Source organism: Geotrypetes seraphini, chromosome 4, assembly GCF_902459505.1.
Source record: "Geotrypetes seraphini chromosome 4, aGeoSer1.1, whole genome shotgun sequence".
Classification (NCBI taxonomy): domain Eukaryota; kingdom Metazoa; phylum Chordata; class Amphibia; order Gymnophiona; family Dermophiidae; genus Geotrypetes; species Geotrypetes seraphini.
This window is the reverse complement of record NC_047087.1, coordinates 58,433,753-58,445,923: the sequence shown is the minus strand read 5'-3', so window position 1 is coordinate 58,445,923 and position 12,171 is coordinate 58,433,753. Positions and strand designations below refer to the sequence as shown.

General features: G+C 44.4%; 1 protein-coding gene across 1 annotated transcript in view; it reads right to left on the bottom strand.

Moving 5' to 3' along the window:
* CHD9 (chromodomain helicase DNA binding protein 9) overlaps window positions 1-12,171 on the bottom strand; it is a 499,652-nt gene that overhangs the window by 121,823 nt on the left and 365,658 nt on the right. The window contains 4 exon segments of the mRNA XM_033940083.1: window positions 1,639-1,733; window positions 1,735-1,757; window positions 2,019-2,122; window positions 5,559-5,648. Of these exon segments, the coding sequence (XP_033795974.1) occupies window positions 1,639-1,733; window positions 1,735-1,757; window positions 2,019-2,122; window positions 5,559-5,648 (312 nt within the window).

The following is a 12,171-nucleotide window of genomic DNA, read 5'->3' as shown; positions in this document are numbered from 1 at the left end:
GTCCGGAGGGGAAACGGGACGCGTTTGTCCATTCTGTAGTTGGGCAGGTGTGTGCGGGCAGTTGGCCACAGCTGGATTGAGGAAAGGGCAAGGGATTCTTTAGCTGGCACAGCTGGAAGGCAGCTTCAGTGAGGGTCTGGGGAGGGAGAGAAAGAGAGGAAGGGAGGAAGGAAGAGAGGAAGGAAGAGAGGAAGGAAGGAAGGAAGGAAGAGAGGAAGGAAGGAAGGAAGGAAGAGAGGAAGGAAGGAAGGAAGGAAGAGAGGAAGGAAGGAAGGAAGGAAAGAAGGAAAGAAAGAAAGAAAGAGCAGGAGGGAGAGAGACAGAAAAATAAAGAAAGAAAAAAGATAGATGGGGCAGGGAGAGACAGAAAAATAAAGAAAAAAAGATAGACGGAGCAGGGAGAGGGAGAGTAAAAGAAAAAAAAAGATAGACGGTGGCAGGGAGAGACAGAAAAATAAAGACAGAAAAAAAGAAAGACGGGGCAGGGAGAGAGACAGAAAGAAAAAAAGAAAGACGGGGCATGGAGAGAGACAGAAAGAAAAAAAGATAGACGGGGCAGGGAGAGAGAAAGAAAAAACATAGACCGGGCCAGGGAGAGAAAAAGAAAAAAAAAATATAGACGGTGGCAGGGAGAGACAGAAAAAAAAAAAGAAAATGGTGGCAGGGAGAGAGAAAAGAAAGAAAAAAAAAATAGACGGGCAGGGAGAGAGAAAGAAAGAAAAAAAGATAGACGGGGCAGGGAGAGAGAAAGAAAGAAAAAAGATAGATGGGACAGGGAGAGAGACAAAGAAAAATAGAAAAAAGGAAAGATAGAAGGGGAAGGGAGACAGAACGAAACAAAGATAGAAAGAAAGAAAGAGACAGCGGGAGGGAGAGAGACAGAAAGAAAGGAAGAAAGAGACAGGGGGGCAAGGAGAGAGACAGAAAGACATTAATGTAACGGGCTTAAACACTAGTATTAAAATAAGTGCAGTACACAGTACAGTATAATCTCATTATAACGGAACCTCGCCTATAGCGGACGAGGTCCACTGGTCCCGGTCGTGCCCCATTATAAACATACAGAAAATCATCACATAGAGCGGACTTGCATATAACGGACTTTCGGATATATCAGACAACCAATATGGTCCCCAGAGCCGATTTTAGATGTACTTTTCTTCGGTTATAATGAACATGCAGGCTTCGCCTACAAGGCACGTGGCATGCTGGTGATATAGTATCAAAATGTAGACCAGAAGAAAATGGCAGAGTATTTTTCTTTCCAGAGCAGTATGACATAATGCTTTAGAACAACTTTTAGTGTTCTTGTTTTGCAATCATACCAATGTTTTGCTGAGTTTTGTTTTTGGTGTTGCTGATATGGATGTGCAGTGACTGTTGTTCATTGATTGAACGTTGTTTCAAGTTGACCTACATAAAGTTTTTTAAAAAATGCAACTCTGGATATAACGGACCGTTTTTCCAGGTCCCTTGAAGTCCGTTATATCAAGATTATACTGTATAACAAATGAAATACAAATGAAACAAATGTATGAAAGCTATCTACATATACAATCAAATAGCATTATATACTATATACATCATTATCCCTATTAAATTTTTTTTTTTTTTTTAAATGCTTCTAAATCTTCATACCCATCGATATAGTCATTAGCTCTCTGCTCTGCAGCCACAGCTTTCTCATCTGGTTTGCCTACTCTCTCCAAGAAACACAGTGCTGGGTCTGCCCTGAATTGTATTGTATTTTTCGTAACCTGGAATATTAAAAAAAATACAAATAAATAGAAAAGTAAGTACAACACACATAAAATGGTTCAGAATATTATCAGTCTGAACTGTTAAGATTCAAGTGTGGAGTCTGATATGATATTAAATAGTCCTCTTTGCCCTTTGGCGGAGGTTGAGAACCTAGAAAATATTTGAAGAAGGGGTGTCACCCAACTCAATATGAATATGACTAAACTTTCAGATTTAAATAAACTAAAACAATCTGTAAAGCTATGTTTCTTTCTTACCATGCTTAAAAACCCCAAGCAGGAGCGACTTGTCTGCATCTGCATCCCACCAGTCCACAGGAACTTCAGAATGATCTGGCTCAGGGACCCAAATGTCAATTTCACTGGAAAAAAATCACAAAGTATGTTCTTTACAAATAAACATGGAATAATGAAAACATAACCCTTAAGACTATTAGAGTTCAAAATTTCTACAGCTGTAATATTCTACTTTTATATTTAGTAAGGAGGAAAAGTTAATGAAGTTAAAGTTAGGAAAGCAACTGTCTACCGTATTTCCCCATGTATAGGCCGTGGCCTATACATAGATTTTGCAAGCTGGCCTAGTGGGCGCGGCTTGCTTAAATGGAACGGTCTATACATGGAACAATATGACATCCCCCCTTAAATAGCTCCCTCGCTGGAAATTACCTTGTGGACTGCCGTGCCTGCCTCCTTCAAACACACTGTGCAGGGCAGGAGTGATGTTTGCAATCTCAAGCCTTGCCCTGCACCCTTCCTGATTTGCTGTTGTCGCAAGAACTGATGATAGCCAATCAAAAAGGGTGTGGGGGCAAAGCTTGAGATTGCAAACATCGCTTCCCTGCACAGCATGTTTGGCGGAGGCAGCCAACGTGGAGGAGGTATTTGGGGGGGGGAGGAGGAGATGATGCCCCGGGTGGGCTGGGCTTTGAGAGTGTGAAGGCACCTTACACTCCTGCACTGGGTGCTTCCCGCTCTCCCCATCACATTTTTCTATCCACCAAGGGATGACCCACTGCTGAAGGCCGCCTCCGTGTCCCGCTCTGTTCCTGCTCAGTGACATGGCATTGCCTTTATGCTCAGTGACATGGCATTGCCGGTATAGGCCGCCCCATTGTATAGGCCGATTTAGATTTTTAAAGCTCTTAGATAAGCAACCAGGGTTACTAACATGGGGCAGCTTATCTAAGAGTTTTTAAAACCCTAAATCGGAATTTCCTGCGGCCTACACATGGAGAAATACGGTACTGTACTTGTGTAAACAAAACATTTATCACTGAAAAAAGACCATATATTAAATTATTTATGCTTCTTGATATACCTCTCATCTAGTACTAACCTAGATAGTTTACAATAATGGTTCAGCTGCAAACTCATAACTCTAAAATTGCTTATTTACTACAGTCTGAACTTGACATTAAAATAGTTGTCTAAAACTATACATATAAATCAAAGTAAATAATCAGTTTAATATTAAAACACATGTACACAAGAGCTGTTACTGATCTGGAGGACTGCTTTCCAGGAGTTTGGAGCAGGCACCCCTGTGGCCATCTGCTGACAGCAGCGCAGATGGAGAGGTCCTAATCGGCCTCTTGAAAAAGATCTTCCCACAGCGGAACGCAGCTTGTGGATGTAGAGTCCGAAGGGGCGTGGCCTTCGGAGCCCAGAGGAGAAGGGGGTAGGCTTTTACAATTTTTTTCTTTTGATATATATTTGATTTTTTGATTAGTATTTTTCTTACTGAAGAATGGGAAAAAGAAAAGCAAAATAATTCCCTCAGCAGTTGGATCTATTGATTGTTTTCTTTAGCCCACTTCAGTGGTATCTAACAATGATAAGGTTAATATATCTGAATCAGCTTTCCTATCATCTGGGGAATCCATACCACCTCTTCAACCACTTTTAAGATCAGAGGGGAGTCTGGATTCAATCGCCAAAGATGGGATAGAATCACCCCCTTCACAATCATTGGTTGGTGTCCCAAGTATGGAGCCATTAAGGCAAAGCGCAGTGTTAGCAAGTGCACAATGTTTGTTCCTGTCCAGATGGAATCAGGCCCAAACATTGAGTCTTTCCCAAAGGATAAAACAATTACTTTACAAGATGTTTGGTTGGTGGTAAATAGAATTGAAACTTCCCTACAAGGTACTGTTTCACAAGCTCTGTCAGTTTTCCTCTGAAATTACTGTGAGGGTATCCGATCATGAGACCCAACTGAATTTAATTTAAAAAAGTGTGGATAAAATTGATACTTCTGTTACTACTCTACAGTCAGTTGCAAAGTCAAATAATAAGGACAGTGTCTTATTACATTCTCAATTGGAGAAGATGTAAAACTTGATGAGAACTAGAAACCTTAGGTTTCTTAATTTTCCAATTTATCATTATTTGGCTCCACTTGAGCTCCTGAGAATGTGCTTAAAAGATGTTTTTCAATATCCACAGGTGGATTCATTTACACCTGACAATTTTTATTACATTCCTAGGAGCTCTAAAACTTCAGCAGAGGAAGGTCAAATGGATCAGTTGGTTTCCCTTGACAGTTTAAACATATCTCAATTCCTGGAATCCTCTAAGGATTATATTGCAAAACATGCTACATTGGTGGTTACGTTTAGGACAGAGTTAGAAAAACAGGATATTCTTAAATTGTATTTTTCTAAGAAACAGGAAATCTTTTGTGGTCAACTACTTCAGGTTTTTCCTGATGTAGCCAAACAGACACGGTCTAGGAGGAAACAGTTCCTTCAGCTTAAGCCTAGGGTCTGGGCTGTGCGAGCTACTTTCTTCCTAAGATTTCCCTGTAAGTGTTTAATTTCCTATGGGAATAACAGGTACATAATTTTTGGACTCTACTCACTTGGCGTTATTTCTGAAAGATAAACCTATATTAGAAGAAGATTTGGTAACTAATGTGTTGGTTGAAGATAAGTGATTTGAAAATGATGTAAAACGGGGCACCATGTGGAACTCTACTAGGACCTTGCCTCTAGTACACTGCGGATAAAAAGAATGTTTCGAGAGGTGACCTGGGCGTTTGACACAAGCCAATGTACGGTACTGCTGAACATTCCCATTTGGGTTGCTGATCACTTTGAATGGAGTCCCTAAGTGAGTAACTACTATTGGAGAAGCCCGGGAACCTGCTTGTTAAAGAAGGGATTGAGGTCCCTGCTGAGTCCGCCAGTGGTGGGGCCCAGCAGTCTATTCAACAACGCTTGTCCGACTTTAGAAGTCTAGTGCCTTTACTTTTGAATGAGCCCTCTCTATACCCTCTCTATACCCATCTTAATATTAAACCGTATCATGCAGTGATCATTGTTTGTAAGGAATGGATGGGACTCGGCTGCCTAAATGTAACACCCCTGAGGACTAAAGGGTCCCCGGTAGAATCCAACCTCCGTCCAGACAAGAAAAGGGTCAGCAAAGGCCACTGCCTATCCCCTCCAACAGCCACTACCTAAAGGCCTAACAGGACTGCACAGGCTTACCACCTCCTCTGCTAGAGACTAAGAACAGACTGATTCTAAGAGGGACTGCACAGCCCACTTGTACTGCTGACAAAAATTCAGTGTGTTCTCAGTCTCCACCTGCTGATAGAGGAGTGTAAACCCACCCATCTGTGCTGGTCTGGAAGGACGCTAAAAAATTTCTATATATTATCCTAAAAAAGTAGACTAACATGGCTACCATTCTATTTTAAAGTAAACAAAATAAGCTGTAAGTTCTAACATGTATCAGCTGAAAATAGCAACTATAAAATTATATACAATGACATAGGAAGACATTATTTACCTGGAATCAACTCCATCAAAAGCCTTTTGGCACTGGCTACCAATGACTTCCTGCTTTAAGTAATAAAGCATTCGAACTCGAAGCAAAACCCTGGCAAGAATCAAGAGAAAACTCCCATGACTAATGAATCAATAAAACCCAACAGAAAACATTTGAGTCTCAATAAATCAATAAACCACAACAAAAAACATTTGAGGCTTTATATTTCATTTTCATTATTATTATTATTAATTTTTTTTTTTTTTTTACTAGAATGAACACCTTGGTAGGTCAAAGAGGAATTCATGCCCACGTCCCAACCAGACAACTTAGAATCAAAATCATTCTATTTAAAGCAGCAATGCTACCAAACAAATAATTTATCATATACAAGAAGTGAACAAGTCATTAAGATATCTTTTCATTCATTTTAAGACAAAGTTGGAAAGCATTATACCAGAGGGATTTAGAACATTTGTCAGTCTGTATGTCTTTGGGAAATAATAATTCTAAAATTAATTAAATGAAAGAAATTTGGCAAGTAGGAAAATCCAGGGAACCCACATCGTTGAAAATGGGTCACATCAGGGGGTCCAGAGAAAATCCCCCATGCCCCAAAAGCACACAAATCATTTCTATGTAGATATGTTTTGTTTAATGAGAAAATCAAGGAAAAATTTTGTTTACCTGCAATTACATCACCTTTTTTTTCCAGAGATAAATAAAAAAAAGATTTGACATCGATATGTGAACATTTGTTAAGAAAGAACTGAATATTTCATGGGGTGTCCTAATTTTTTTCACATGACTGTACATTATATTTTTGGTTAAAATTGAAGTAAGATTATTTTGGAATGTTACTGAATGATTCCAGAAAGAAAATGACCCTCCCCCCCAAGTAAAGAATTACCAAAACATTCTCTCCAAAAGGAGAACAATGCCACAAGATTAATGCACAATGGAGACCACAAGTATACAAAATGAAATTATTAGGGAACAAAAACTCTAGCTCATGATAGGCCAAAGAGATGAAGGCAATCTTATAAGAACTCTTGATTTATATCCTACAAAGGGAAACACTATACTATATGCAGCTTATATGCCGTATATACTCAAATATAAACCGAGATAACATTTCCCCTCTTTTAGGGGAAAAATGTTAACTCGAATATAAACCAAGGATTTATATTCAAATGCCACCCAGCTGTGTGCCCACCCAACCTTCCGAACCTAGCCCTGGCCTCTCCCAGGGTCCACCTTAAATCCTGGTTGTCCAATGATGTGGTGAGCCAAATCAGGATGGGAGCAATCCCTCCCTCCCTCCCCTGAGGTGAGTTGTTGGGTCATGTCCCGGCTGTCAGGTGACTGTAGAATCACCATGTGCCCCCTCCCTTGGAGAAGCAGAGAAGGCCTCCTCCCAAGTCTACATTAATCACTGGTGGTCCAATGGGGTGAGTCAGGGCAGGAGCGATTCTCTTACACTCCTGCCCGAGCAGTCTCGATGAAAAATTGGCTGCCACAAATTCCTGTGACAATTTGTGAGATTTGAAGCAGTTTCATGAATTGCTGCGAGAACTCGCAACAGCCATTTTTGAGTGAGATTGTTTCCACTCCAATTCACTCCGATGGACCACAAGTGATTAAGGTAGGCCTGGGGGGAGTCCTATGCTACATCTCCGAGTCTTACGCTCGTTCATGCTTTGGTGATTTCCCTCATAGATTTCTGTAATTCTTTATATGCTGGATTACCTCTAAACTCACTCAAAAGAATTACATGTTATTCAATCTAAAGCAGTCAAACTTATTCACTCAGCCCACTGCTTTGACCATGTTACCCCTTTGCTTAAATCTGAACACTGGCTTCCATCGTAAGCATGAATCACTTATTTTTTCTATCACAGTCTCTTTCTGCTCCTCTGTAACTCAGTAAATTTATCATACCCTTTTTGCCTGGGTCAATCAGAGTCTTAGGCCCTTCTCAGTATATCCTAGGATGCACCAGGAAAGGAAAGGCCTGCCATTGGAAGAGGCGGGCCTACTGGCAGGAGGAGTGGACATCCCTCCTGCCAATCTCCAATTTTAGTGGTATGATGGGGGGACCTAGTGACAAGAAAGAGTGAACATCCTTCATGCCAATCTTCAAGTTAAAGATGGGGGAAGGGGTGTTGGGGGATCTGGGTGGATGAGACAGGAAGGATTGGGCTTCCCTCATGATAACTTTTTTTCCTAAAGTTCCAAGGGGGGGAGGCAGAGGTCAGTCCCTGGCATTAATTTTTAATTTTTTTAAAATAGGGACAAATATCGAGTGTGTGTGTGTGTGTGTAACACACGCACATTTGTGCCCATTAATAAATAAAAACTTCTGTACAACACTTTTTTTTTTTTTAACACTACCAGCACTTCCAGACCTGTTGGAAATTTCAGAGCGCTAAAAACTGACACTTCATTTTGTGCATCATCTGGGCATTAATTATTTTAATATTAGAAACATGATGGCAGATAAAGGCCAAATGGCCCATCCAGTCTGCTCATCCGCAATAACCATTATCTCTTCCTCTCTCTAACAGTTGAATCCAGACAGTTTCCACCATCTCTTCCAGGAGACTGTTCCACGCATCTACCATCCTTTCTGTATAAAAGTATTTCCTTAGATTATTCCAGAGCCTCTCAACTCTTAACTTCATCCTATGCACTCTCATTGCAGAGCTTTCTTTAAAATGAAAGAGACCGACTCATGCACATTTACACAACTTATGTATTTAAAGTCTCTATCATATCTCCTCTTTCTTTCATGGTAACATAGTAGATGACGGAAGATAAAGACCCGAATGGTCCATCCAGTCTGCCCAACCTGATTCAATTTAAATTTTTTATTTTTTTCTTCCTTAGCTATTTCTGGGCAAGAATCCAAAGCTATACCCGGTACTGTGCTTGGGTTCCTATTGCCGAAATCTCCATTAAAACCTACTCCAGCCCATCTACACCATCCCAGCCACTGAAGCCCTCCCCAGCCCATCCTCCACCAAATGGCCATATACAGACTAGAGAGTTGCGCGGGGACAGAAATCCCACCCGTCCCCACCCGTCCCCGCCAAAGTCCCACCCGTCCCCACCCGTCCCCGCGAGGAATCCCTCCGTCCCCACCCGTCCCCGTGAGGAATCCCCTCCGTCCCCGCCCATCCCCGCGAGGAATCCCCTACGTCCCCGCCCGTCCCTATAAACTACAGAAATAGTTATTTCATTTAATTATGCTACTGAATTAAAGGCTCTGGTAGAAACCCATTTAAAAATAAGCAAAAAGACTTTATTAATTTGGAAATATTAATTGGGAAGAATACGTACTTTGTAAACGGGTTTCTACCAGAGCCTCTAATGTTTATAAATTTTTATCAACACAACTAATATACTACTTTATCCTTAAGCAAAAAAAAAAATAATAATAATTTTTTTTCCTACCTTTATTGCCTGGTTTCTGCTTTCTTCATGTTCTCATTCAATTCCTTCCATCCACTGCCTCTCTTCTCTCTGTGTCTTCTATTTGCTCTGTTACTGTGCCTCTCCCTTTCTCCCCCCTCCCAAATTGGTCTGGCACCCATCTTTTTCCCTCCGCTCCCCCCATAGTCTGGCACCTCTGTCTTCTTCTCTGCCAGCGTCTTCTTCCCATTCCCTCTTCCCCATTTCCTTTCAGTGTCCTTCTCCCCCACCCTCTTTCCCATGTCCTGTCAGGCAGCATCCTTCTCCCCTCTCTGCCTTCCCCATGTCCTTTCAGTGGCATTCTCCACCCCTTTGTCTTCCCCAGTGCTTTCAGGGTCCTTCCCCCCCCTTCCTCCCGTTTACCCCATGTCCTTTCAGCGTTCTTTTCCACCCCTTTGTCTTCCCAAGTACTTTCAGCGGCCTTCTCCCACCTTAAGCGTCTTTTCTTCTCCACTCCACCTTTCCTCCCTCCCTGCCTCCACCTTTGTGGCGCTTTTGCACCCGACCGACAACAGAACAGACCCGGTCGGACAAATCTCCCTGTCCTGTAGCCGCGAATCTAAATTACCTTCTTACAGCAGCTGGAGTAGTGAAGCTGCTGTAAGAGGTAATTTAGATTCGCGGCTACAGGGCAGGGAGATTTGTCGGCCGGGCCTGTTGTCGGTCGATCGGGGGACCTGACCGGCTGTGCACATTCTCCGGGGCGGACCGCCCCCTCCCCCCTCTTTCGTACGCCATTGCCTTCTTCCTACCTGCCCTGGCCGCACACAGCCGACCGGAAGTCTTCCTGATGTCAGCGCTGAAGTCGGAGGAAGGGAGGGCTTTGCTTAAGCCCTCCCTCCGACGTCAGCGCTGACATCGGGAAGATTTCCGTTCGGATGTGTGCTGCGACAGGGCAGGTAAGGAGAAGGAGACTACCCTCGCGGCTCGGACCAACCCCACTGCGATCCAACCCCGCAGGAACCCCGCGAACCCTCGGAGGCGTCCCCACGGGATCCCCGCGACCCTAAGGGGCGTCCCCACGGGATCCCCGTGACCCAAAGGGGGAACCCGCGGGATCCCCGCGGGTCCCGCGGGATTCCGTCATCCCCGTTCCCGTGCAGCTCTCTAATACAGACACAGTCTGCCCAGTAATGGCCTTAGTTCAATTTTTAATATTATTTTTCTGATTCTAGATCCTCTGTGTTTCATTCCCACGCTTTTTTGAACTCAGTCACAGTTTTACTCTCCACCACCTCCTCTCGGCAGCACATTCCAGGCATCACCACCCTCTGCGTAAAGTAGAATTTCCTAACATTGCCTTTGAATCTACACCCCTCAACCTCAAATTATGTCCTCTGGTTTTTTACCATTTTCCTTTCTCTGGAAAAGATTATGTTCTACATAATACCCTTCAAGTATTTGACGTCTGAATCATATCTCCCCTGTCTTCTCCTTTCCTCTAGGGCAGCGATGGCGAACCTGTGGCACGCAAAGGCCTTGCAGCTGGCAACGCGGAAAGGTCCGCAATAGAGAGCTGCACGGGACGCCCCTAGGGTCGATGTACTAAGTCGCGCGGCTTTTCTCCCTACCTGCTCTGCCTTGCAGCACAGAGCCGAACGGAAGTCTTCCCGATATCAGCGCTGACGTCGGAGGGGAGGGAGGGCTTAAACAAAGCCCTCCCTCACTCCGACGTCAGCGCTGACGTCGGGAAGACTTCCGTTCGGCTCTGTGCTGCAGGCAGGGTAGGTAAGGAGGAGTAGCCTCGCGGCTCGAGTGGCTACCAAGGGAGGGGGCGGTCCGCCCCTGCCCGTGTTCAGCACAGCCGGCAAGGTCCCCTTACTTTTGTGGCGCTAACCCCGACCGACCGACAACAGCCCCAGTCTGACAAACCTCCCTGCCCTTAACCGCAAATCTAAATTTCCTTCTTACAGCTCTGTAAGAAGGAAATTTAGATTCGCGGTTAAGGGCAGGGAGGTTTGTCAGACCGGGGCTCTTGTTGGTCGGTCGGGTTAGTGCCACAAAAGTAAGGGGACCTGGCCGGCTGTGCTGCACACGGGGTGGGAGAGAAGGATGGGGGAGAAGGACGCTGAAAGCACTGGGGAAGACAAGGGGTGGAGAAGGATGCTGAAAGGCCATGGGGAAGAACGGGGGGGGGGAAGAGAAGGACACTGAAAGCATTTGTGGAAGACAGAAGGGGGAGAAGGATGCTGACAGGACATGGGGAAAGACGGGGAGGGGGGGGAGAAGGACGCTGATAAGCACATGGGGAAGACAAAGGGGTGGAGAAGAGGACGCTGAAAGGACATGGGGAAGTGGAGAAGGACGCTGAAAGGCCATGGGGAAGACGGGGGGGGGGTGGAGAAGGACGCTGAAAGGCCAATGGGGAAGACAGAGGGGGGGAGAGAAGGACGCTGCACAGGACATGGGGAAGATGGGGGGGAGAAGAATGCTGAAAGGAAATGGGGAAGAGAGAGTGGGGAGAAGACGCTCGGCAGGGAAGAAGACAGAGATGCCAGACTATGGGGGGGAGGGGAGGGAAGAAGATGGGTGCCAGACCAATTTGGAAGGGGGGAGAAAGGGAGAGGCACAGTAACAGAGCAAATGGAAGACGCAGAAGGAAGAGAGACAGTGGATGGAAGGAACTGAATGAGAACATGAGGAAAGCAGAAACCAGGCAACAAAGGTAGGAAAAAGAATTCTATTTCTTTTTTTTGCTTCAGGATAAAGTAGTATATTAGTTGTGTTGATAAAAATTTATAAACAAAAGAGGCTCTGGTAGAAACCCGTTTACAAACGTGTGTATTCTTCCCAATTAATATTTCCAAATTAATAAAGTCTTTTTGCTTATTTGTAAATGGGTTTCTACCAGAGCCTTTAATATCAGTAGCATAATTAAATTGAAATAAACTGATTTCTGAAGTTTATAGGGACGGGCGGGGACGGAGGGGATTCTCACGGGGACGGGCGGGGGACGGAGGGGATTCCTCGCGGGGGACAGGTGGGGATGGAGGGATTCCTCACGGGGAATGGGTGGGATTCCTCACGGGGATGGGTGAAACTTTGGCGGGGACGGGTGGGATTTCTGTCCCCGCGCAAACTCTCTAGTCCGCAATTAAGATATGCGGCACGGCGGGGAGGCCGAGTGTGCCGGTGTCTGCTTTGCAGCTCACCTGGCAAC